This window comes from Dermochelys coriacea, chromosome 8 (genome assembly GCF_009764565.3).
Source record: "Dermochelys coriacea isolate rDerCor1 chromosome 8, rDerCor1.pri.v4, whole genome shotgun sequence".
NCBI lineage: Eukaryota > Metazoa > Chordata > Testudines > Dermochelyidae > Dermochelys > Dermochelys coriacea.
The window spans coordinates 34,137,437-34,165,159 of record NC_050075.1 but is presented as its reverse complement, the minus strand read 5'-3'; the positions used below and the strand labels follow the sequence as shown (position 1 = coordinate 34,165,159).

Below are 27,723 nucleotides of genomic sequence, written 5' to 3'. Positions count from 1 at the left end.
GGCAGCATTACGCTCTTGTAAATAAGAGCTTGCCTTCTGCAGTATGTCATGGAACTGGATAAATATAAATCCATGGGGTGGGTGTCCAAGACCCCTGTTCTAACTAGTCTTCCAGGACACCAGTTTTCCTTGTGCCGTGTGTGTAACTGTCAAGGGGAGCTGGCCATTTGCCCATTGCCTTCCTTGCCTGTCAATTCCAGAAGTGTTTCTTCAAGCTTTTTCCTTCCCCTGCTCTTAACTTTTCTATTGAGCTATGCTAACTGTGCAGATGAGCTCCAGGACAGCTTGCTGCATGTCTTTCATAGCTGATGCATTGGCAATCAGTGTAAAGAACTCTCTGGGGTGCATCTGATTGCCAAGCTCTGATGCCTCTGGGTTTGGGAAAACTACACCACATGATGTCAAGGAAAGTGCTTGAAGAGAAGCATTTGGAGTGACCTCTGTGCCCTGTAATCTTCCTTCACAATGGTGCATGAAGCACTACCAAACAGCATGGTTCTTGCACAGAGCATCATTCACCAACAGATCATGACTGAAACTGACTTATCTGAAAGATAGACACAGTGAGAGGTCGGAGTGGGAAACTGAGAAGGGGACAACTTGCTGTGCTTACTGGTGAGTACTTTGCAGTCACTTCGCTATTCCCTGTGTACCCCTGAGGCCTAAACATCTGAATATGCAAATCTGGCCTTCTTGCTCCAGTCATTCAGGATACATCTTGCTCCAAACTGACTGGCCTAATAGTGTAGTGCAGCTAAAATCTTTTGAATTTGGAAAGTACAGTAATTGGTGGCAGAGTATGGTGGCAGAACTAAGTCTGCTAGTGAGTCATAAGTGTCTGAAGTATAAAAATGTTCACATGGGTTACCAATATCTGCCTCACTGCTCCAGGAGAACCCTGGTTCTCCAGGCCTGCAAGGTTCTGCTCAGAACATGCCCATACCTTGATGCTTTGAAATCCTTGGCTGAAAGGTGAATACAGCAAAGTGGCAGTAACTAATTCAGCTTCTGCTCCCCTGTGTGGGAGCTAGGGGATATAGAGAGAGCACTTTACCCACCAATGAAGTGCAGTTATCACGGGCAGATCAGTGGTTCCTTACCATCATACGTCAGTGCTCTGCAGCAGTACATGGGCAGCCAAAAATGCCATAGTCTGCTGGAATGGTAGGGCATTCATGGCAGCAAAATGGCATTACCTGAGTTGGGATCTAGTGAGGAGATGAGCTGTGGCAGAAGTTTTCAGAGCAACAGTTGCAGCTTAGGGACCGCCAGAGGGGTGGGCGAAGAGAAGAGGCCAAACTAGAGGCTTCACAGGGGAGATGGTGGGTCTGACATGTTACAAGAGCCCAGCAGTGGCACCGGGCCTAGTTCCTGCTGGATGAAAGTATGAGGAGGTACATGACCTTGTTCTTCTATCACCTCCTCTCCTCTCTTCCCCCCTCCCGCAGATGAGCCATGCATGCTGAGTGCAGGAGTCATTGCTTGCAGCAGGCCAGCAGCTGCTCAGGGGAAGCATTGCCTCTGGGTAGCATCTCACTGAGTGTAAGCAGTCTCGCCTCTGCTCCTTCACTCGACAGCCACCTGTCTCATCCTTGTGGGGCTCTCTCCCACAGGTCGGAGTGGGGTCCCTGCCTAGACAAGGGGTTGGGAGAGAAGAGCCTTGCCACTTGGTGTCTCTTGCTTGTCAGTCTCAGTGCTTGGCTCCCCAGCTTGCATCTAAGGGTTGTGCAGCAGCTGGTGACTGTTCCCGCAGCTTCTCTCCAGAACTCCCCTCCATGGGGTGGGACCATCTCTTACCTGAGGCAGTCCTTGGTGAGATAGAGGAAGTGGGGGAGGTTGGACAATCCAAATGATCCTCGGTGTGGCATCTTTGTTTAATGTTGCCTAATCTGGCACATGGGGTTGAATAAAAGCAGGGATTGAGTTTACAGGGTGAGAACTATGTTGTGGGAGGCTGGGCCCAAGCTGTCACTTCAGTCCACAATGCTGTTAAGCATTGCAACTCCCTTCAGTGCTTCTAAGCTGTTCCAGTTTGCCACAGGGTGGAGTGGGGTACTACAGGGCAGCTGAGGTACTAGCTTTGCACATATCAGAAGTGCCTTTCAGGGCAAGGAATTCCATTTCCTTCTAATTCCAGTTCTCCCTCCTTACACCCAGAGCAACAGTTAGAGAAGGAACAGATCATACTTTTGCCACCACAATCCCAAGCAGAGGGTCCTTCTCTTTCCCAGCTGCTATCAGATACTTGATCCCAACTTCCTTCCACCTAGCAACTGGCCCTTTTCTCGGTAGTTGAGTAGCGCATTCCACATGGTCCAACGAAGATGCTGCACAGGCATCTCCCGCAGCCTTCCTTTGAAAGGACGCTGTGCAGAACATGCGGTAGTGCTTTGCATCTTGGTGCACTTGAGAAACCCACACAAACGGTAATGTATTGATGCAAGAGAACATGGGGCTCTTACTGAGTCTATATTGAGAGGTGCAAAACATTTGTCACTTACAGTGAGTAAATGCTCCAGATGACCTGGGTTTGAACTCAACCTGTATTTGGGGCCCATCAGTTGCTGCTTGAAACTTGCCCTGTCCAAACTGTTAGCTAATTTCTTGGCTCTCCTTAGATATCTGTGAATCATTTGTCTGCTGCTCAAGGGACATTTCAAGATTCTGATTACTTGGAATGGATCACATGGCATTTTGCCAGTTCCTGATGGGCTGAGACCACCTCAGGAAGGGCCAGTTTTGTAGAAAGCATTTTCACTTCTCTTCTTGGAAGTTGTGTTTAGTTACTCTTTGGCAACAGAATATACTAGCTCCTTGAAGATTGAGCCAGGCTTTCTATTATTGGGTGCGTTTCAAAGTGATGTTGGTCTATCAAATCCTGAATGGGTTTGGGCAGTGGCTACTTGACACTGCCTCTCCTTGTTTCTGTGGCAGTGCTGGTGCCTATCTGGGAAATGCTTGCCCTGTCTGCATGCTTCCCAAAACATGACTTTCAGGGTGCCATGTAGGTAGGATAGCATTGTCAGGTACTCATCCTATAATGCTAGGTGCAGAAAACAGACTGAACAGAATTGGGGCATTGCCTAGTTGACGGTGACTATCGGTATTCAGTAAAATGGTATGTGTATAAGACGGGTTTAACAAGAAAACCAAGACTAGCAATGATTTTATTGAGACTTGTTTATGCAAAATCCACATTGAACACCCATCCAGCACTCTGAGCATAGAAATGTAAAGTTAAAGTAAAACTCTGCCAGAGCGGCGCAGCACCTCTTCTTCCCACCCTGCCATAAATCCTTTGATTCTGAGCCACGTGGTCAACATGTGTTATACTTTCCCACTAAACACCAGTCCAACGCAGTCTCTTCTTTGTGCCGGGAAGGTCAGCAAATTCAGGGTATTTCAGACCTTCGGGAGGCCAGAGCATTCCAAAGGAAAGGAGGAGGCCTTACAGGACTGCCAGCAGCTCCTGAGCAAGGGGATCAAGCTCTGGGGCCTCACTGCAGCTGTGGCAGTATGGCATGGGAGAGGCAAGGCAGTGTCAAGTCAGTGAGTTTCCAGATATTGTATATTTGCAGAATCCTGCCTTTTCTGAGCCTTCCTCCCCCCACTAATGTAGCATTCCTTGTTTTTGCCGTATTGGATTCTTGAATTTAATGGACATTTGCTGAGCCTCAAACACATGGAGGCCAGTGGTGCCTATTGATCATTCAGAAGTGTGGACATCTGGATGAACATGCAGTACTGACTGAAACTTTCAGTACACAGCTTCCATCAATCTCCCATTTGGCTATGGGACATGTGCCTCAGTGAGGTGTAACCTGTAAGTCAATTATGTATGGTAGTGGGGAGTAGTTCTGCCCAGCCCGTTGCCACCACATTAAACATGGAGGGACTTTGCTTGTATTCTGTAGTCACTTTCGGAGGGAGAAAATACACTTGTACATCCAGGAAGGCGACTCTTCTGATAGCAGTGTTTGGGCTTGACAGTTCAATAGCAAGTCTTCGAGCTACAGTATGTATCTGGGATCACTTATCTGCACATCTTTTTTGTGGTAGGCTCTCTGCAGTCTCCTACAGTTAAAGAAATAAGGGCTTAGAATAGCCCTTTGAGAACATTGCTCCCAGCTTTTATTACCTTCAACTAAAGCAAGCCAACTCTGCACTTGACTGACAGCATTTAGTTATTGGAGAGACAAGATGGGTGAAGGCAATATCTTCTATTGGACCAACTTCTGTTGGTGAAAAGGGCAAGCTTTCGAGCTCCACACAGCTCTTCACCAGCTCTGACTACTGGCATTCTTTACGTTTGTTGATATCAGCTCATTACACCTTGTGGTGGTAGAGTAAAACTGTCTGTTGTGGAACAGCTACTGCTCAGTTGCTTTTTCTGTGGTATCTAACAAAGGTTCTTCTGATACTTCAGTATAACTCCTATTTTATGTAGCAAGGTTGGTTATAAACAGTTATCCTCCCTTGCCAGCATCAGGTCAGTACGGCAGCCTAGAGTGAGCCTTGCTCCTCAGATTTCCACCTGTGATCGCTGCTTGCTCTCCTAGCTCTCTGAAAGGTGCTGAGGTAAGAATCGCTGTCACTACGAATGATCTGTGCGGTACCAAACCTCATTGGAGTCTAGGGCAAGAGGCAGCCAGTTTGCTGAGGTGATGCTGTTTGGGAGGCTGTGTGGACCCCTTCTGGAAGAGACTAAACTGATTGCCAGCTTGGCTTATCCATTGAAACTTGAAAATGTGAAAACCTGTTCAGCTCTGCCTAGAAACCAAATCCCTTCTCAGCAAGATGGCCACCTCTGCCAGGAAGCTCAATTGCCAATAGTAATTAAAGTAACCTTTTACAAGTACAGAAGGCAGCTCACTCCAATGCAGCGTCCCACTTGTCTTGTGAACATTCATATGGTGGCTGTGCTCTTCCTTCAGACTGACTAGAAAAGACACAGAAACGAGCACAGCTTGGAATGGCAGCTCCCCAAGCTGGATATTCAGCACAGCCATGCCAAACTAATTGTCTAAAATGTCTGCTTTGGAAGTTCCACTGTTGCTTCACACGAGAGCCCAGAAGACATTTTTTCTGGCCCTGCAGATTCCACAACAGCCCCCAGAGGTTGCAGTGAGATGGATGAGGCACTTGGGGATACTCCGACTGGGAGGTGCAAGAGGATTTTATGGGGAGCAGGAATATCTTTAAGTGCAAGCTGTTGCTGAATGCCTCTGTGCCTGATCAGCAGGGCACAAATCTGTGCTGCTCAGTTTTTCATTTTTTGCTTTGCAGAACTTGGCTAATGACCTAATAGAGCACATCCATTATTGGGAGTGGCAAGTGTTAACGCTAACCCTCATGTGTTCCTACAGTTATTAGACTCCTCTTGTATAGCACCATGTGGCCATATAGAAATTCCATGATTGTAATAAGACGCCAGGATTAGGAATAAGACTCCCTCGGAGTTTACAGTTTAAAACCTTAAAACAACTTGCCGTGTATAGGGAGAATAGAAGTCATGTTACACTGTCCTAGTGACTCAATTCCTGGCAGTTGTGTCATAGGATCATGTTGGAGCCTCAAACCTGAAATGATGGAGGAAGGGTTTCAAACTCAGAGCCCCCTAGTATGTGTGTGTGGCTGGTCCTCTGCACAGCAGGGTATCCCAAGTTCATTGTCTCATCTGCTACTTCTCTACGTGCATGCTCCAGAGGCGCCCACCTCTTTGTGGAGCAAATGTCCCAGAGTACTTCAGACTGAGTGCAGTGATATCGCTGCTGAACTGTGACTGCAGATGAACAGATGCCATTGAGAGGATGACCGGAAAGCTGCTGTGTAGTCAAACTGACCTGCCCGTTAACAGGAGACACTATCTCTAATGGCTTACAAATGCCTGGTACAAAGGGCCTTAGTATCATCCTTCTAGCAGGTCTAGCATAGCTTTTGTTGTGGTACACTAAAATCAGGGGAATTCTTAAAATCACTGTTTTCAGTTAAATGAAAAGTCCCATGTGTAGCTAAGTAGGAGGGAATCTCTCTTCAGTCTTGGTCTTTCATGGGTGGCTATGAGGGGGAAGGTAACTGAGAGTCAGCTGGAGTTGTAAAACAGTGGTGCATGCTTTTAGCAACCAGTCTGAACACTCATTAAATCAAACAACTTTCATGTCTCATGCCAAGGCATTGATACTTAAATTTCACTGTATTGAAAAGTTTATTGTAGCAAACACTTGGTGGAGCACAGCTATTTGCAGCTACAGTAGGGGGTTCATGCCTTGCCACATGCCATCTAGGTATTAAATACAGTTACATAGTCATGTAAGTAGTTGGTGGACTTTGTGCCCCTGTTTAGACAACGTTCCTACCTGGATTCCCAATTTGCAGTTTCTTGTACATAACTTGAAGAATAATTCTGTCTAGAACACACAATTGGTGTAGCAGTCAGAGGCCCAGTAAAATATGGGGTATGTAGAAATATTTGTCTTCTGGTGCTGGGGCAGTCTGGCTGTGACAGTATAGGGTTGCTAGCAAAAGTGATTGTTCTGAGCCCAGATACAGTGCATATCACTGCAGAAAGAACCGTGCTTATCTGAAGATGACTTCTCACAGATATGATTTTGGATTTACAGGAATAGCTTGGCCATGTAGCAGCATGATGAGTTGCAGATATGTAATTGCTCTGAGACAGGAAAGCTTTCCTGTGGTAAGCTATTGCTTTGAGCTGGCATCTTACTAGATTTCTAGTTTCCTAGGTCCAGTTAGTATTAAGTTACAGGTTTCAGAGTAGCAGCCGTGTTAGTCTGTATTCGCAAAAAGAAAAGGAGTACTTGTGGCACCTTAGAGACTAACAAATTTATTAGAGCATAAGCTTTCGTGAGCTACAGCTCACTTACCCGATGAAGAGAGCTGTAGCTCACGAAAGCTTATGCTCTAATAAATTTATTAGTCTCTAAGGTGCCACAAGTACTCCTTTTCTTAAGTTACAGAAGCTGATGGGCCTGTCTCTCAAAAGCATTCATGGATCCCAGTTCGGGTAAGTGAAAGTACTTCAGAGCAAAAAAATCGCTCTGAACCCAGAATGTTAAGACTTACTGCATTTGGGTTGTCTGACCTTCCTTGCCTTCCTTTTTAATGAAAAGTAATTTGGCTGCTTTACTCACTTACCCAGCAGATGGCAGCAGACTGTTCGGCATAAACTGCTGAGTGGACCTGAATAGTCATGGTAGTGTCTGGCAGAGATGGCTCAGTAAACTGGAAAATGACACTTGAATAACTGAGCTGTCTGTTTTTCCATGCCAGCTTCAGTGCAATGCCTTTCTAATGGCAAATTGTCTTACATGATTCTGCAGGAACCGGTTAACATTGAAATGGCCTTCACTGTGTGAATGGTAGTGAAGCATATCCAATCAGAGGAAAGCACCTAGCATGCTTTCACATGAACTGGGAAGGCAGAATTCATTGAAGTCCTGGGTATAAAGCAGAGCATTAATGCTAATCAAACTTTGGCTTGAGGAAAGCAATTCGATGTGCATTCTCCCTCCTCTTTAGGCACCTTTGCTCTTGTATTGCTAGCTGCAGTAGCCGACTACAAGGATCTCTGAAGCCGGCTGTGCCATTATGGCCAAAGATAGTGGGAAGATACCCACTGTCTCATATGTTCTAGTCTGTTTTAAATGTGGCCATGAGTGTTTCATTGCAATGGGGTTCCTTACTGCTATGTTGAGATACGATTTACAGGTGGCATGGTAATTTGGCAATGTACTGTAGTTTCCCCAATACCCTTAACCATGGGTTGTCCAAACAATCTGTCACGCCAGCGTGAAATTTGATGGGTAATCCAGCATGCAGTGATGGCTCCTGTCTCAGGGAAGCCTGCAAGATGTGGGATTGCCTGATCTGCTTGCTGCTGTAGCTTACATAGAGCTGTAAGGGAATGGTAGCAGGAACTGGGCAAGCTGTGCCAGTACCTATGTATCGCAGATCTTTGTCTGAAGCTAGAGTAGGAACAACGGCACGCTCTAAGATAGTGTGTGAAATTCTAGGCGAAGAGGTGAGGAACATGGGTTGATGGGGAAAGAACAATGAAGTTGGGATGTGAAGGCTGATCTCTGCCATTCACTGAAGATCCATCAGTTATGGATGATCTCATACCGGGCCAGGAGCACACTTATGGAACCTCCTAAGTGCTCTCTCCATATTTTGTTCTACACCAGGGCACTTTTCTGCATCAGCCTATGATCTTTTCCCATTGCTGCTCTCAGTGGAGGAGGGAGAGACAGACTTGTGTGAAATCTCCAAGGCTCTGCCGTTAGAAAGGAGGGCACAAAGTGTATAGATCTGCATGTGGCAAAAAACCTTCCTCCCTGTTGGAGTAGGACTATTCTTAATTCATGCCACAAATAAATTGTTTTCAACTAATAGTGTGAACTAGGGAGATTTCTAGTCTCCAGGTGTCTCAGGGTGCTTTCAGAGGAGGTAGCTGTTTTTCTAAAGGTAGCATTCATTGAAGTGAGCTCCTATTCTCATCAGCCTTTCTCTTAAAGAACACTGGGAGTGTTAGACCATTGTGTCTCCCACAGGTTCATGCCATTTTAGTGAGGTAGTTAACTGCTTGAAAGAGTGGCATGAAGTATTCTGTGGCAGCTGTGACCTGGAGGTCAGAGCTGCACTTGCAGATCCCTTGCTCACGTTCCCTTCAAGGAATAACTTGCATGCAAATGACTCTTCACAGCTGTTGGATTCTGTGTGGTGGTGGTTAGGGATATTTAAAACCAATTAGTCGTTTTTAAGGTTAGGGACTTGTTTAAACTTATGCTGTTGGGTCAAACTTGGCCCAAAATGTAGGTCTTGGAAAACACCAAGGACACTTGTTCATTCAAAGGCTAATGGAAATTATGCTTTTTTTTTTTTTTAAACCTTCCCTTGTGTGTTTGTCGCTAAGCACTTTGGAGGACTATGCTAGTGCGTGAAAATCCGAAGAGAGAGCTGATGAGAAAATTACACCTACTTTCCCTCCCAAACTGAGTTGCAAAAACCAATCTGGCTCTTAAACTGTTCTTGCTTGGCAAAGTCGGTAGTAACACTAATTATAGTTAAAATATAGGGATGTCCAGTTTTTCTGGTAGTTCACTCATTTAGACGCTACATGCATCTCTTGTTCGTCCCAGGCAGTTACTAGTGGGTCAGTTTAAAAAAGAACGGGGATGGGGGCTCCAGAAAAGAGGAGCCCCCTGTACTTAGCTCTAACTCTCAAGACTTTGAACCTCATGATACTTGGTATCTGTCTTCAAGTCCCAGCTCCTGGATTCCTGTGGATTATGAGAGAATCTCACTTTCATTTAGAAATAAATTTTCAGCCCTTGTGGCTAGAGAAGTTCAAAGTAAACCCCAGAGGGCTCAACCCAGAAGACCAAATAAAAAAGAATCCCAATCCCATTTAAAGCCAATCTGTGACTCTTTAGGGGGCCTGTCTCATGATTTTTTTTTTTTTTTGAACGCTTGGAGGTAGCAATACTGAACAAGCAGACATGCTCGCACAGTCTAGTAGCTGCTTCGCAATCATGTACCTATTTGTTTAAAACTCATTAGCTTAAAATGGCTTCCATGGTTGTGTGCAATGGGAAGGGGCTTGTGGTTACTCTGCAAACTGTTCTTTCCTGAGTCATTTTCACTTCAGACTTTTGTATAAAAACTGAAGTGGAAAGAGGCACTGAAACCAGCTTAAGATCATCTTGCTCCTTAGCCTTTGTCCTGTGAGAACAAATAGAACTGATTAAAAGATGACCCGGCAGTGAGAAATGTGGAGGTGTGACGTTTGTTTACACAGTTCTCATTTGCCTTCCATTTCCACATCCAGGTTGGATGTGGTCACATCCGTGACCAGGTTGGAAAAGCATGCTTCTGTCAGATCTACATTCCTGACTCTACTTATTGGCAGGGGCTGATCCAAATGCTGATTTGTTAGCACACCAATCTGCTAATAGTGCCACAGTCAGGGAGCCAAAATTCTTGTGTGATGAGTTTAGTCCTATTAGACAGCAAGCAGTGAGTGGTGGAAGGAGAATGAGCACAGTGTGAATGGGGAGGTGACATGCCCATCTTGTCCTAGGGCAGTAGTTTTCAAACTATGGGTCACAACCCAGTATTGGGTAACAGAATGTAAGGCACTGGATTGTAGTGGCTCTGGTGAGCACTGCTGACCGGGCCATTAAGTCCCATTGGCAGTGCTGCCCGGCTAAGGCAGGCTAGTCCCTACCTGTTCTGATGCCACGCTGCGGCCAGCAGCAGATCAGGCTCCTAGACAGGGGAGCCACAGGGTTCCACGCACTGCCCCCACCCCAAGCACTGGCTCCCAGCCAATGGGAGCTGGCGGGGATGGTGTCTGCAGACAAGAGATGCACGGAGCCACTTGTGTGCCTCCACCTAGGAGCCAGACCTGCTGCTGGTCGCTTCCACTGCCTTAGTAGCACCACTGACCAGAAGCTGCCCGAGGTAAGCCCATGCCTCAGCTCTGAGCCCCCCAACCTAGAACCCCTCCTGCACCTCAAACCCTTCATGCCCACCCCCAGCCCAGAGCCCTGACCCTCTCCTGCACCCCAGCCCTCTGCTCGAGCCCTGAGCCCTTCCCACATCCCAAACCCCTCATCCCCAGCTCCGTTGGGTCATGGGGATCAACAATTTTCTTCAACTGAGTCGCCAGAAAAAAAAGTTGGAAAACCACAGTCCTAGGGCATTGTTCGTACCAAAGACATTCCTATATTCTCCCTACCCTAAGCAATATGTGCTATCTTAATTTCTGTGATTAACCCCATTTTTTTCCTTCCTCAGCAATGGCACCAGCATGATTTCGTTGATCATTCCCCCCAAAGACCAGATTTCACGAGTGGCAAAAATGTTAGCGGATGAGTTTGGTACCGCGTCAAACATAAAGTCTCGAGTGAATCGCCTTTCAGTACTGGGAGCCATTACGTCTGTACAGCAAAGACTCAAACTCTATAACAAAGGTAACACATCGCCTGTGTGGGACTCCTGCTTGCTAAACATTTCCCCAAGGCAAACTGTCTTTACTACGATATTTGCTTGGGCTGTTACAGCAACCTGGCCAAAGCAGACCATAAGTTGCTGTTCAGGCATGTTGTCTATTGCTGCCTCTCTCCATCCTTCTACTGCTTTGCACTAGTAACTTTCTCCCCTGCCATCAAGATGTTTAAAGCAAGTCACCCAGGGAGGAGGCAGGGGCGGGACTCCTCCAATTCACTGCTTTGAAACCCTAGCACCTTTTGTAAGCCTATGCAATTTCCAGCATGTTGGTACAATGGCCGGCACAGTGGGGCCCAGTCCTCACTGCGAGGACCTCTGAGCACTGTCATGAGTGGGCTCCTGGTTGCCTTTTTCTTTGGCTGTCTTTGTGGGCCCAATTCTGAAAGTTTAACAGTTTAAAATGGTGTGGCTTCTTCAATGTTAAATCCATGCTTTCCTGCTTAACTTGGCCTTGGCTTATCTTTTAGCCTCTCCGTGTATGAAATGTGACATGGATGTGCAAATTTGGGGGAGGAAATAAAGCCTGCCATCAAGGTGTACACTGGAGAAGGGTCTAATTGTGCAGCTCTTATTCAAGCAAGTAGTCTGATTCCAGTAGGACTGTGCACACAAATAAGAGCTATGGGATCAGGCCAGCTGTAGGAGAGCTGCCATGTAGGAATTGGTAGAGTTTTTATGGGGTGATGCTGTTTAACTCACTTCCACACAATAAATATTTGCCTTCTAGCTGGTTTAACAGCTGGGTACATGTTCTTAACTTGGTCCCAGGGAAGACTTTGTCGTCATAATTCATCAAGTTGCCAATAAATAACTCTCCTGTTGGCAAGCTCAGTCCTTTTAGCTAGCTTCTAGAAGTGCATTTGTGCATTGCTCCCCATGTAGCTATGATGAGAACACACACAAATTAGTCCTTCAGGTTTCTTGAAGAAACAAGTGAGGTGGGGGGTGGGTAGTGGGGGGGGGGGGTGGTAACTCCTGTAGTAGTGTGTGGGTAAATTTGAAATCTATATGTCCTCAGATCTTTGAAATCCTGGTGTTCACTATAAACGATATTGAATGTAATATTTGGTGATCTAAAATTATGGTACTTCGTGTCCTTTACAGTACCTCCAAATGGTCTGGTTGTTTACTGTGGAACTATTGTGACAGAAGAAGGAAAAGAAAAGAAAGTGAACATTGACTTTGAGCCTTTCAAACCAATCAATACATCGTTGTATTTGTGCGACAACAAATTCCATACGGAGGTAGGAGAGATTGTGTACTGCTCACAGGTCTTGCCATAGCCAAAGCATGGTGATGCATTTCAAACAGCCGTGCTAGACTTACTAAATAATTCATATCGTACTTGTATCCAGACTCCCCAGAGCAGTAGATCTTAACAGAGGAAACCAGCCTCTCTGTGTAAATGCTGTGGGATGACTTATAACTGGCTTGTGTTCAGAAATGCATATTTGTTGATCGGGGTTTTCTCATGGAGAGTTCCAAAGTTCTTGTGTCCTCAAACTCTGCTGCAGCTAATCTTAATAACCAAAGTGAATAACTTGGCTGAGTTTGTATAATCCACAGGCTTTTCTTTGGAGTTGGTGGCAGGACTTGTTTAGCACCAGAGTGCTGTGACTTCATTCAAAGCCATGCTTGAAGTGAGGCTTCGTAAAAGAGTTAAGATGCATCTGCTAATGTCACTAGTTCTCACACACACCTTGCTGCCAAGCTTTCCTAGTTCTTTTTGCTGGAGAAAATGGTGCAGCATGTTGGGTGAGGATTACCATGCACTTGGAGCCACGCCATTCAGGTTTATTAATTCAAACCTTTGTTTGAACCAAAAGCATGGCTTTGTGTTTACAGTTACTATAAAAGCAATGAATGACAGATTTTATATATAATATAATATATATCTCTCTCTCTATCTATCAGTTACCTTCTCCTGAGGCATAGGCAGGTCACTATGGATCCTCCTTTGAGGATCCCTCTATCCCCCAATGGTTCAGCATATTTATACTTTTCCACATTATCTGACCATCCAATCAACATTAAGCATTCTTACATAACCCATATGGTACACATGAGCAGGCTTCAGTTTACATCACTCTTGCTGTCCATGCAATTTTCATGTCTGTCTGCCAATTGGTTTACTTACTGTGATCATACCATTCAATGCAGGGATTTTTTGTCCGTATCTTGTTTTGTTGTACTGATTAACTTCCTCTTTTCTGTGGGCTTCAACACACTACAACATCACCTTTATCCTACATAGCAGCTGTAATCATGACTTAAACAGCTTCATAAGGATGAATTTAGCAAGCAACACTCATGTCAAGTAAAGACCAGGCTGAAGCCAGTTAGCTTAGCATAAGTATTACCTTGGCCTGCCTAAACTCATTACACTTCTAGCAAGCACCAGTCTATCCTCTGACAGCAGAGGGTTAATTACTACTCTGGCAACTGCCCTACTGAGTTTCATCAATGACTGAGGCAGATTGCAGCCACCCTTGTGAAAACAGTGTTGAGGTCCCTTCCACCTGGACCAGGAAGGGAGCATGGCATGGCATGCTGGAACTTAGTCCTTCCTGGCTGTGTTTTCACTTTGCAAAGGCCTTAAAGTTCATGGCAGAGTTCTGGCTGCACTTTGCACTTGTGAATTTTACATGCATCTTTCTGAGGTATACTTACCTGGCATCTAAAATGAAAGCATGCATCTGAAGTAGGAAGTCAGTATTTGGGTGCACATGCATGTCAGAGTCTCACCGTAGCTCTCCACTCAGTATTCACGCTTGGGTTGTCACATCCGAATGGTGATAAGGTCCATTGCCAGCCTCGTGGATTATAAACTCTCTGGGGCAGGGACTGTCTTTTTGTTCTGTTTGTACAAGACATAAGACCTACTCCAATCCCACCTCTCCTTTTGGGGATATACTACTCCTGGGAGGACTCCCAAACACCCCTTTGGCCTGCCAGGAGTTGCTGGCACTGGCGGCAGTCTCCCTGCCTAGGTGGTACACCAGCCTGCTGTCCAGGAGGGGCAGGGCTGCTAGAAGCTCCAATTCACACTCAGCTGGGGAAGAGACCATATGGAAGAAGGGAAGGGAAACCACAAAAAAAAAAAAAAGCAAACCCAAGGAAATGGGAAAGACCGGGAATACAAAGGCATGAGACATGGCAACTGCTCCAGCATACTGTGTGGGAACCCTGAGGTTTGAGACAGGAACAGTAGTCTGCAATCTGTCGCAGATATTGAGGCCTCCAACAAAGTTAGAACATTTGGCTTCAGTGGGCTAAACTCCTTCTGAAAAATGTAGCAGTAGCCCAGCAAATAACTTCTTAGCTGGAGTTGCACTGGTCAGCAAGAGAATGTCATTTACTTTGGAAAATTGTAATAGCTAGAAAGTGACATAATAGCACCTTGTTCCTTTGCCTGTCTGCTTCGCCCATCTCCACCAGGTAGTGCTTAGTTCCAGTTTTCCTAGTTCTGCTTGTGGTGCAGAATCCGTATACCTATGAAAGAGCATGTTGTATTCTATTTTATAGTGCCAATTGTCACTTACGTCCGGATGTCACAATTGCTATTCATTTTGATGGGTGAAATGGAAGGTGCAATGCTTGACTCCTGAGATCCCAGTTTGCAGCTGGGATACAGGAGGTGGCACCTTTGTTTTGGCAAACAGAAGTGGATAGAGGTCATGGAGCAGCAAGAGAGACCCAGGCTGCAGGAATAGCCTGAATAAAAGCAGGAGGCCCTTCCATTAGGCTCTATAACTAGAAAAATAAAATCCAGGACAGAGCAGTGATGAAGGGGAAATCACTCGTGACCATTTGATACTTAATTTAAAATAAGAGCGAATCAAGAACACACAGATTTTAGTCACTTACATCTTGGCAATCATGAGATCTGCTAAGATTTCCTCAAGATACTTTATTGCATGTGTGAAATTGAAGTAACTTCCCAAAAGGGTTTGAACTTTAAAATCTATGTCTAAATAGTGGATTTATGATTTTTTGATACCTTGGCTGGAATGCTCTTCGTGGTCACACAATTCGCTTGGCTCTCTCCCAGTTAAATAGATTGCAATGTAATAAGCCACTACTACTACTACTACTACTACTACCCCTCATAAATTAATAAAAAAAATATTTAGCTTGGCCCAGGTTCTCCATTAAACCTTTATTTTCCTGATATTTAGCTCAAATACTGGATTTTGGATAAAGGTGACTAATGCTTTTTGTTCCATCCATTCAGTCCAATAGTCTACTCTGGGAGACATGCAGACAGCTTAAGCCCTGTGATAGCGAGTTAACAGCATCATTTCTCCAGCATTCAACAAGCTGCTGAGAACTTGTCAATTTAAAATTTATTTCAGGTACCAGTTAGATTCTGAAACTCCTGGATTATGATTGGGCGAGAAACAATCTAACTTAAAATGCTAATTTTTGCTCACTGTCTACTTAAAATATTCCTCCCTGCTTTCCATAAACTAGAAGCGGAAGCAGTTTTTGGAAGGAGGCAATTGATAAGGCCTAGCCAGTGAGCAACCATTCTAAGGGTTGCTGGCTCAGAAGGGAACAGTCAACTCAGAACATGCTGGAGAATCAGACCTTGCTTAACCTTCTCCGCTGCAGTAGGAAGGAGGCTTGAGATACCTGACCTTCCAATAGGTGTTGTGGCTGTGTCCCTCTTCCACCCATAGCAAATAAATCAATAGAACTGTTATTACTAATCACCTTTTAATCTGTAAGGCTGAGCTGTTGTCATGGATTTCGTAACTGTCAACATTGTGAGTCTCTTGCTGGTAGACATGTGATAAAGCTGAAATTCCTTGATAGCAGCCGAGCTAAAGATTGGGCTGCATTGGTGACTAATAAAGTAAACCTAACAGCACTGCACTGATAGAGCCAGATCAGAGGACTACGTAAGACATAATCCCCCAGACACAAGTATTAGGAAAACTAGTTTAGCTCCTTCTCCACACATCCAAATAGAATAGGATTTTAACTTGAAGAGCTAATTTAATACACAGAGGTAACCCTCCAGTTTTTTCTCCTGCTAAACCTGTCCCTTTAAGCAATGGACACTTAGTCAATGGCACTGCAAAAGGTGGGGACAACTTGTGTCTGACTCAAAGCACCGGCATCTTGCTCCAGCAGTGGTACCAGGTACAAGAAAGTAACCAAGAATCAAGAGTTTTCTCGGGTATTTTTTGTCAATTTCACCTTGACTGCTTCATAAAAATATCCTTGATCACCAAACCATTGTTTCGGTGATCTGTACTGTGCCTGGTGTTCTCCTTTAATGAACTGCTGCTCTGCTTAGTAATCAGACCGAAATGTTGATGTTGGCTGATAGTGGTTATTACTAAGCATGTTGTATTCACATTTCAGGCTCTGACAGCGCTACTGTCTGATGACAGCAAGTTTGGTTTTATCGTAATAGATGGTAGTGGCGCACTCTTCGGAACTCTTCAAGGAAACACAAGAGAAGTCCTGCACAAATTCACTGTGGATCTCCCAAAGAAGCATGGTAATCAGTAACAAAGATCTTAACTGCCTGGAGCAGAAAGGGAATGTGGAGGCAGGGACAGGAATGTAAAGTACAATTAGTGATGCCAAGGCAGTGTGTAATTCCACACTCAGGAAGAAATATCTAGCTGACTTAGACAATGAAATGTTAAGAGATAGGCACATTTGAAAGAATGAAACCAGTAGCGTCCAAATCCTGTAGTCCATTTCCCTGCCATCTTCTGTCTCATAAATTGTTAGCAAATCAACATGACCCATATAAAAGGACACTTTCCGGTCAAATTTGACCCCAAACTTGGGTGTTCACAAATGAATTTTCCAAAACAAAGACCTATAGCTCTTAAATTGCAGTTGAAAGTGCCTTTGAATCTTGCCCTGAAAGCGTGTGCATTTCAGACACTGACCAATTGCATGAGAACCCCAGTGGAACTGACTTGGACCCTTGCGCTGTCAAAGCGACAAGAAATGCCAAAAGGTTTAATGGTACAGAGTTCAGTAAACTAGACTTCTAAATGTTCAGTCTAATGTAAGCAAGGATATTTAACTTAAATATCTTCCTTTTGTCTCTAAATATTCGTGAATTAAGTACTTAACCAGCAGTTGCTTCATCTTAATTAACTGTCTTTCTGTTTCAACTAATTTTGCCACCGTGGTATCCACATTAAGGAAGCTTGCCCCGATGTAGCTAAACCCGTACAGACCCCTACTGCAGAGGCACCGTGCTAGTATGTAGCAAGGCTTAAGTTAATACAGCACAGTCTGGTGACGTACCAAAGTAAACTGCATTGGTTGTAAGCCTCACATCTCCAAGAAGAGCTTGTGCAGGGGGAACTATCAATTCAGTTACATTACTGCAAATGGCCTTAATGCAGGCAAATCTTTAGTCATCCTTCAGTGTTTTCTTGTGACATGCTTTCATGTGGGAGACGTGTAGAAAGTCACTTGATGGGTGGGTCCTGCCTGTTCACTCTTTGCTGTTTTAATTGAGTTCCCTTATCTCTGCTTGTGATAAACTAATTTGCATCATATCTTGGGTTCCGTTGCTTTACGCCCAGTTGGGGCCACATGCCAACAGGTACTCTGGCAGTAGACCTCAATGGCTACATCCCATCTGTTCTCTCTGAAAGGTAGAGGAGGTCAATCTGCTTTGCGTTTTGCTCGTTTGAGGATGGAAAAGCGACACAACTATGTGAGGAAGGTAGCAGAGACGGCTGTGCAGCTGTTCATTTCGGGTGATAAGGTGAACGTGGCTGGTCTCGTTTTAGCTGGATCAGCTGACTTCAAAACTGAACTAAGTCAATCTGACATGTTTGATCAGGTAAGTGAAAGTGGACTTCCTGTGCTAAATGAAACCTACAGCCTACCTGCTTAAGGATTGTGACTAATGTCCTCATGGTGGCAGAGGCTCATGGCTAACACATGCTCTTCAGGAGAAACCCAACTAAAGTACCTTAATGTAAGAATACAATTAAAATGTAAAATTGTTGTATTCTATAGGGGGGCCCCTTTCTAGAAAGCGAGCTATATCCCAATGACCTGTAAGGAGCTAGGATTTCATTTAGTAATGGAGCATACCTGATGGGATGCTTGTCTTTTCTGGCTAAAAGTGGAATTCATGTTTTTTTGTTATTCCAAAGCGAAAAGCAGAGGCTTTGGTAGAATTCAACTCCTCTAAACTTGATCTGTTTGGCCCTGCACTCTGAAAGCTGTAGTTATACACTTAATGTTCAGAACTATTTTGTTTCACTTCCATGCAGAGGTTCGGAAGTCAGATTACCAGTGTAGCTTTTGTCAGGATTTTTATTCTGATGGGTTTCTGAAGTAGTTTTATGGCAGTGCTGCTCAATAGGTTGGCTAACACTGATTTTCTTTGTATGTAGAGGTTGCAGTCCAAAGTGTTGAAACTAGTTGATATCTCATATGGTGGAGAAAATGGATTCAATCAAGCAATTGAGTTGTCCACTGAGGTCCTCTCCAATGTGAAATTTATTCAAGAGAAGAAACTAATAGGTATGAATAGGCCTACAAAGCTAGCCTCTCATGAATTGGATACCCATCCTGCTTTAGTACTCACCCCAGTGCTGCTGCTGGATTCAGTGCACTAGCTCAGTCCTCATGTGAAAGTTGGGCAGAAGGGGATGTCACTGATCTCCATTCTCCAAGCACCACCTCAAACACTGCTTTCAGCTTGGAATAAATCTTGCGCTCTTCTTTCTACCTTGCCACAAAAGTGCCCTCTGAGCAGTCCTCTGAATGCATGTGGTGTGAAGTGAGACATCACAGCAGCTGGCCTGGTATCTGTCAGTTACATATGCTTCTGGTTTGGTCCTCTGTGACACACTGAAGCACTATCAGCTGCTGCTTTAGTCAAAGACCCCCAAGTGTGTCAACATATGGAGTACTGAAGAGGAGTGAGAGTTGTGGTTAAGGCACTGGACCTGGGTTCAATTCCTGCCCTGCTACTGACTTGCTGTGTGACTTTGGGAAAGTCACCTCAACTCTCCCTCAGCTCCCCATCTGTAAAACAGTCCCTTCTGGCTGTAACACATTGTTCATAGCATCCGAAAAGGAGTCCCCCCACCTGTACAGACTAAACAGCTCGTTGGATGTTACCTGCCTCGATAACAATATTAGACTGATGTGATATTGTGAATAGCATGCTAGAGAATGACTGGATCCTTAAATACTCATGGAAATACAGCTGGAGCTGCTGATGGAGATTGCTCTCCTTTTCCTACCAGTTCGCCTCCATTGTGATCTTTCCATCCATTCTACCCTATTCTTTATCCTTTCATCAGGGCCAGCTTTAATTTCTCAGGCCTCCTAGTACAGTCAGGGAAAACTCCTCTGCTCTGATTTCTCCCGTCTCCAAGAAAATGAGGATTAGACTTTTGCTTTTCTTTGAAATTGCAACTGAAATGATCCTCTCGTCACACACCAGTAGGAAAGCTTAGTAAGACCCACTCTGGGGGACTGTAACAGCAGCTGCCTTACACTGAAGGGGAATAAAGTTTAGTGCCTGCTTGTGGTTGGTGGCTCGGTGTTAGGTTAGCCTCTCCATCTCACTTCGAAGTGCTCCTGAGAGAGCTGCCTAGCTGGCACTGAGACTTCCAAGCTAAGGGCTCCAAGTGACATGTTGCCAGCTCCCTAGCTGGTGATGGATCATTCAAATTCTGCCCGGAATACTAATGAGTGGCCTGTGTAGCCAGGCACAAAACAGTCTCACTTTACAGTAGCTTTTCTTCAAATGAGGCTTAGTAAAACTTCACATGACATGATCTGTGTTCACGAGTGTTTCTCTGGTATGTCTCGAATGCAGGCCGATACTTTGATGAAATCAGTCAGGACACGGGGAAGTACTGCTTTGGCGTTGAAGACACACTGAAAGCTTTGGAAATGGGAGCAGTAGAGATACTGATAGTTTATGAAAATCTGGATATAATGAGATACGTTCTCCACTGCCAAGGCACGGAAGGTATGTCATACTTCAGAGCTGGACTAGGAGCCTGGAGGGGATTAGCTGTTCAGTGTTCCTTGGGAGAACTCTGCTGTTAGGCAGGAGCCTGTGCTTTAAAACCTCCCTTTAAGGAGTTTTTCATAGAAATCCTATAGACAGTCACTAGTTTGTCACTTCCCTACTTGCTGATGATATGGGAGGAGGAACAAGCAGAGACTGGGTGGGGTTGCATAGCAATGGTGGGAGGGGGACTTGGCTAAGCAGGATATAGCTTTGTGAAATAATGTTAAACCCTGCATTGTGATTGTATTCCCACTTCCAGAATACAGTGGGAGATTGACTTGACCCTGCGGGATCTAGCCACCAGCCCATTTCCCCAACCACCACCCACATTCCTCCATCCTCCTTTTGGCCAGATCCAAAATTCTCTTCCTACCCCAGCAAGGGCATTACATGTCCAAAGACCTTTTCTGACTTGGCACCTCATGTGCTCAGTCTCCATGTGCAGTCTTGCACTGTGCGTTCCAAAACACAAAAGAAGGGATTCAGAGACCTTTAAGACCCCTGTGTTGTACTGTCTTCTACAGAGTTTCTAGCCTGCTGCTAGTTGCATCAAATCTCTAACACTTTTTTTTCTCTCTCAGAGGAGAAGATTCTATATTTGACACCAGAACAAGAGAAAGATAAATCCCACTTCACAGATAAAGAGGTATTTCAATTCCTGGTCTTGTAGTACACTCAGAAAGGATGATTATGCTGTACAGGTGCAGGGCTTTGATTGACTTGAACTATGCTTAATGCTCCACACTTGGCTAATGCTCAAATGTTTCGCACCAAATTATGCTCTCTGGCTCCTTACAAAGTCTTGATTTGATGGGCTGCGCTGCAGTCTTTCCTATTTGCTTTGAATGTTACTCCAGATTCTCACCTTGTTGGCTTTTTCCTAATTGATTTTCTTGCTGTTCAGTCTTCATTCTCTGATCAAATGAGCTTGAAAGATGAAGTAAAAGGGACTAGGTGAGCACAACTGAATCTAGCTCTTCTGCTTGAGCACATGCTCTTTTTGGTCCATTCTTCACCGCCCTGCACCTTGTGCAGCAGTTTACACCAGTGTGAAACATCGCCCCCTAGATATGCTAGGGTTGGTGGACAACTATCCACCATAGTGTGTGCATTTGGGGATGATTCCCCATCCTTAACTAGAGGACCTTAAGTGCTTTTCCATACAACTTTCCCCTTTCATCTACTTGTCGTGAAAGTCAGGCAGGACCCTATCCCCTTGGGAAAAACAGCACTGAAAAGAGACTGAGCTGCTGCAGTTTGTCCACATGGCTAATGTAGTCACTTCCGTCTTGTTTTGTTTTGCTGTTATGGCTGCTCTTTAGAGTGCATGCCGAGGGCCCTAATGGTGGTGGTGGCACAAGGCTCTGTGTCGTGAGAGTGGTCGGTGGATAGACACATTATACCTTCCCCCCCCCTTTAAACCACTGATCCCTCTGCCTTAGTGCTCATCTAGGACACACGCTGTTCAGGGCCCTCAAAATGAAGAGCATTCATGGGATGCTTGTAAGGTGTCTGGTTAAAAAGGCCACATTCTTCCCACTGCCTCAGATTCCCTCCCCTGCACTCACTCCCAAGTGTGGAAACTAATTGTAGACAAGACCTTCCAAAACTTCCTCTTTCTGAGCTCTCACTAGCAGGCCCAGCACCAGAGCCTCTCTTCAGGTGTACCACAGGCATCAGCTACATGCTTAAACAATGGTGTGCCTACAGAGCCAGGACTCTGACAGCACCAACGGTCTTTGTTTTTGTGAGACCAAAGAGTGAAGTTAATGTGAACTGGGACGAAAGTGACCCCTCAGTAGATGCCATGATAATTGAAGTCAAAGAAACAGCACTTAAGCCATGCTTGCTATAGTGGCACAGCTACGGCGCTGTAGCTATGCTACTGTAGCAGCCATAATGCAGACGCTTCCTAGAGCAATGGGGTTTTCTGTAGCTGTAGGAACTCCACCTCCTTGAGCGATGGTAGCTAGGTGGATGGAAGCATTCGTCTGTTGACATAGCTAGGTCTGCGTCACAGGTTAGATCTGCATAGCTGTGGTACTCAAGTGTGTGGATTTTTCACCCCCGAGTGCCATAGCTGTTGACCTAACTTTTGAGTGTAGACCAGGCCTTACTTTTTTTTTCTTTGTCTTTAGACTGGCCAGGAACACGAACTGATAGAAAGTATGCCCCTTCTGGAATGGTTTGCTAACAACTACAAGAAATTTGGAGCAACGTTGGAAATTGTTACAGACAAGTCACAGGAAGGATCCCAATTTGTGAAAGGATTTGGAGGAATTGGAGGTAAATTGCAAGAGGAAAAACTAGGCTAAGCCGAAAACATTGGCCCTATGTAACTTGCTGTTAGTCTGGTTCTGAAGTCAGAATAGGAGAGGCTACGTTCCTATAGTATCATGTTTCTCTCTGCTCAGTGAATCCGTGACTGTCTTTAATTATCTATGTAGTAAGGGCCCCATTCAGTAAAACAACTTTTGTGTACACTACATCATATAGCAGGGGATCTCAAACTGTGGCCCAGGAACAACTGGTGGTCCACGAAGCACATTTTGGCTCTCAGTGGAGAGGTGGCTGGTCACATGATGCTGGCTCCCCTTGTATCCAGCTGAAAAATGACACTATTGCCCTATCACTCCAGTGCCCATAGTCCTAGAAGGATGAACTTCCTGATTATTGTTCACTCAAGCAAGCATTGCTAAGGATCAAGGCCTTCAGAGCACTTGGGGCAGGGAACTACTCTGTCAAATAGAACTCTGCTCATGACCCCAGTGGTCAGACATTTTACCTAGGCCCGCCTTGGGGGGAGATGAATTCAGAGCTGATGAGTGACTCTCAAGTGAAGGCCTAATCTAAACTAAACGATTTCATACTGCAATAACTGTCAGGGCGATTTCTTTTATAGCTAGTTACACCTTTACACCCCACCTTGTGGACCCATTTATGCCAGTACAAAGGTTTTTTTAATACCCACTATAGCTTCTTCCCCTTTCTGTATGGGAGTAAACTATCCCAATATAACTGCATCCAAGCCAAGGAGTTGTACTGCTTTAGCTGTACCGGTGCAACTTGTCTGTGTGTACCCTGTCTTTTAGCTGCAGAATGGATAGTGGGGTCACATCCACACTAGGCTCCCTGCCCTGTACAGTCTGCCTCAGCCATATTCCGGGTGTTGGGTGGGGGAGAAGATCAGTCTCAGAAACTGCTAGCAATGTTGCTAAGTGGAGCAGGGTTTGACAGTTGGCTGTCCAGCTTGGGACTACCAAGTCACTTTACATTGCCATGAGTACTGACTAGTCCAGTGTCTCAGTTATGGGGTCTCCAGTGGACCTTACAAGGAAGGTCCCTCTGCTCTAGCTGCTTCTCTGTGCCAAGAGTTCTGTTCCTGGAAGTCTAGTGACTTGGAAGCACACAAAATATTTGGAAGAAATAAGAGTGACGGTTTGGATCACAGAAAACCCCTTGGGTACTGCCAACTGATGTGCTGAGACTACCTCTGAGCCCGTTTTCCCTGGCAGCTTGGGACTTCAGTACCCTGCCTGGTTTGAGCCAGACACACTAGCCGGCTGCAAACACAGACCCAGGTCTGAACAACATCCCCCAAAAGCTGCAGGCTTAACTGAAAACAGCTTAAGTGTTCCTGTCTCCAACACTCAGATGCCTAGCTCCCAAAGCGGTCCAAACCCCAAATAAATCTGTTTTACTCTGTGTAAAGCTTATACAGGATAAACTCATAAATTGTTTGCCCTCTGTAACACTGATAGAGATGCACAGCTGTTTGCCCCCGCCCCAGTATTAACCCATACTCTGGGTTAATAAGTAAAATAATTTTATTCAATACAAAAAGTAGGATTTAAGTGGTTCCAAGAACAGCAGACAGAACAAAGTGAGTTACCAAGCAGAATAAAATAAAACACACAAGTCTAAGCCTAATACAGTAAGAAAACTGAAAACAGATAAAATCTCACCTTCAGAGATGTTTCAGTAAGCTGCTATCACAGACTGGATGCCTTCCTAGTCTGGGCACAATTCTTTCCCTTGGTACAGCCCTTGTTCCAGCTCAGGTGGTAGCTGGGGATTTCTCATGACTGCAGCCCCCTTTGTTCTGTTCCACCCCCTTATATATCTGTTGCACAAGGTGGGAATCCTTTGTCTCTCTGGGTTCCCACCCCTCCTTCTAAATGAAAAAGCACCAGGTTAAAGATGGATTCCAATTCAACTGACATGATCACATGTCATTGTAAGACTTCATTACCCACTTGCCAGCACACAGCTATGTTTACTTGTAAGTCTTCCTGTATACCTATCTACAATCGTCCTAGTTGATGGGAGCCATCAAGATTCCAGACCACCATTAATGGCCACACTTTGCATAATTACAATAGGCCCTCAGAGTTGTATTTCATATTTCTAGTTTCAGATACGAGTGATACATTTATACACAAATAGGATGACCACACTCGTAGATTATAAGCTTTGTAGTGATACCTTACTATAGACCTTTTGCATGAAGCATATTCTAGTTGCATTATATTCACACTTACTAGCATATTTTCATAAAATCATAGAGTGCAGCGTCACAATAAGAATTTAAAATTCCTATAGCAGGGGTAGGCAGTTATTTTTTGTCAAGGCCCAGATGCCAGAGAAACGTTTTTCACACTGCAATAATAATCAGTAAATAGATTTCATGGTCCATTGGCGGTTTGGATTTGGCCTGTGGTCCGCCTATAGAACTACCCTTGTTCTATAGCATCTTAATTCCACACAGACCAAATACTAGACTCTGTTTTTAAAAAATAAAATTAAAAAAAAAAAATCGTGGTCTCCATCCTCCATGGTGCAAGTCAGTTTTGAGATGATCCAGAAATTGCTGACTAGCACATATGTTAAATGGATCACAGTGTATTGTAAGATGTATTTTGTACTGAGCCCTTTCTAGTACACTGAACTAGGAAGAAGCTAAAAGGTGTCTTGTTTTTACTAGGTATCTTGCGGTACCGAGTGGATTTCCAGGGAATGGAATACCAAGGAGGAGACGATGAATTTTTTGACCTTGATGACTACTAGGTAGTCGACCTGGGTCCGGCAAAACGTGCCTCACCCCTCCAGCATCCAACCCAAGGAGCAAATGGTGGAAAACACAACAGATCCCTGCCTTAGAATTGGAACATTTCCAGAACTTGATCCATAAGCATTGGATTTAAAAAAACAAAACCCTACACTTTGATTTGTCATAGTGTCAGTACAGCAGCAAACTACTAAGTTCCTATATGCCACTTCGGACTAATTTAAAAGAATCCCAGTTTTTACTCTTACTCGATGGTGAAATTGGTTGCTCTTGTATTTTATGAAAATGATTTTTTTAACCGTCATGATACATTAACTGCTGTAAACCTTCTTCCTTCAAAAATTAATAGAAGTAAGATCATACTGGTTTGTTTCTTTTATTTTGATTGGAGAAAATCAATTGCTGCATTTTGCAGTGACATGACCCATTTACATGGCATTCTCAACTTAAACTGCAGAAGAAGAAATGTAGTGAGATATTGGAAACACTCTTTCTCTGATTAATATTGGAAGAATAAGAGAAAAGGCACTCAGTGACAAGGTGTGGCTGGAAAATTCAGATAGCTTGGGGAGCTGCTTTGACAAGCCAAACTCTTACCTTAATCCATTTTTCAAAAGCGCTACTTGTACAAATTAGGAAGCACACTTCATTGATTGCAATGGAAATGCTGCCAGAGTCTTAGCAGGCTTAATTTGGGAATTGAGTGGTGTGGCCTTCACTCTTTTCAGTCTTGACAGAAATAAACACATGATGTAAGGGAAGTAAGATGGAACCCCTTTGGGTCTTTTTTTTGGTAAGATTTTCTTATTTTTGCTTCAGGACTGCATAAAATTTCCTTGATTATGTGAATTTGATTGTTGGTGAACCCATAAATGGAAGCAGGTATTTCACAGGAGCAACTAACAAGATGTGACTGTGATTAAACCCTTGGCACTGGTGGATTTGGAACATTTGACGCTACTGTTGAACACTAAGGTACCCCATTGGGAAATCCCAACTCCCCAGCACCAAGGATTTCATAATGGATCAGCAGGTGGTCATGTACATCTGAGACTGAAGTCTAGTCTAGCCTTAGAAGTGGGTTCAAACTTCTGATTATACCCAGACTCTCAAGCGATGTCTTTGTAATGCATGTTAATAGAATGCATTTTGAAATTGTAGAAATGGTTACGTTTACCTAGAGCCAAAGGTTAAAATCAGCATTGGCACAAGACCTTTCTGTTCTCTTGGGATAGCAGTTTTCTGATGGGTACTCTGACATTTTCGTGCCTAACTGCTGTCCTTCACTGATTCTTCCTCTGCCACTTTTAGCATGTTGGTTGGAAGCCGCTTTTTGTTCCCAAGTGGCATACTTGCATATCGTTCCAATAATCCTGTTTCACTTGAATGGAGGGGAATGTTTGTCTTAAAACATAGCTTCTGACTGTCAGTGTACTCCTAGAGGTCCAAAATGACTGTCAATGTGAGCAATATAACTTGTACTGCTGTTTTATAACCCAGCAAACAGGTAGCGTTTGCCATTGTCTACAACGGATGTTCACATCAAAGCTGGAGTCTGTGAAAGTTTTACAGTTGGGTCTGCTATAGATTTGCACAAAACCCAAGCGCCAGTGAGTTTGCGGTCTTTGAAGCAGTATGTTTGGATTTTGCCATTGTAAATGGGTCTAATGTGACATGACAAGACCAGAAAAATTGGATGTAAATTTACATTTTTGAATATACTGCTTGTTGTTTCACATGATACATTTAGGATATGCAGCTCCTTTTTGTAGTTTTTATTTTTACTATTTAAGTTTGGAAATGATGCCAAATTTTTGTATTTCTTTAATCAATGTGTTCTCTTTGGTGATATATATTGCATTATATATTGATGTGTATCAATATATACTGATATGTATTACACTTACACATACAAACACATTAAAAGGTGGGTGAGAAATCCTAGCCTTCGCATACTATATAGCCTCTGCAGAGAGATCCCAAGCAGTGATATCTTGGTGTTGTGATGTACAGAAATGGAGAAGAGTATTAAACCATATTTAAGAATATAGCATGGACTCTTGATTTTCTTTTATACAGTAATCACTCTTACAGGGGGCGATGTTGCTTTACTGGTCTCATGAACTCTCAGCAGAGGCCACCTAGTCAAACAACCTTATTCAATTCTCAAACCTAGATAGAGAGCATCTTGTTTCCATTTAGCACAAAAGCTTCCCCGACTGGCAGCCCAGAGTGCACTGGTCTTTGGTTGGCTTCCCTAATGTTGAGCTAAAATGTAGAATATTAAAAGCATGAGAGGAAAAAACAAATTAAATGCGAGCACTCTGGAACACTGATAAATGCAGTTCTTAAAGGTGGGCTGCTTGTTTGTGAACTGAGCATGGTAAGTGTTGGGCAGTGCTTGGGACAACTGCAGAACAGTTGGTGGCCATGCTGTTGAAAGACATGCAGAAATCACATTCCTACTAGTCCTGTATCAAAGCAAACTATCAATGCTTTCTAACAGCCGCGTCCTCTCTCACCCCTGTGTTAGTCTGAGTAAGGTAAATTCGGTTCAGGATAGTGCCCAGTACTTGTGGGCCATCCTGTTCCA

At 44.3% G+C, this 27,723-nt stretch overlaps 1 protein-coding gene across 1 annotated transcript in view; it reads left to right on the top strand.

Annotated features, from left to right (window-relative positions):
• ETF1 (eukaryotic translation termination factor 1) overlaps positions 1 to 27,178 on the top strand; it is a 39,242-nt gene extending 12,064 nt beyond the window's left edge. The window contains exons 3-11 of the mRNA XM_043490487.1: positions 10,819 to 10,994; positions 12,136 to 12,275; positions 16,405 to 16,543; positions 17,670 to 17,860; positions 18,423 to 18,552; positions 19,862 to 20,017; positions 20,644 to 20,708; positions 22,201 to 22,348; positions 25,047 to 27,178. Coding sequence (XP_043346422.1) covers positions 10,819 to 10,994; positions 12,136 to 12,275; positions 16,405 to 16,543; positions 17,670 to 17,860; positions 18,423 to 18,552; positions 19,862 to 20,017; positions 20,644 to 20,708; positions 22,201 to 22,348; positions 25,047 to 25,129 — 1,228 coding nt within the window. The 3' untranslated portion in view covers positions 25,130 to 27,178. The remainder of the gene's footprint in view (positions 1 to 10,818; positions 10,995 to 12,135; positions 12,276 to 16,404; positions 16,544 to 17,669; positions 17,861 to 18,422; positions 18,553 to 19,861; positions 20,018 to 20,643; positions 20,709 to 22,200; positions 22,349 to 25,046) is intronic.
• The last annotated feature ends 545 nt before the right edge of the window (positions 27,179 to 27,723 follow it).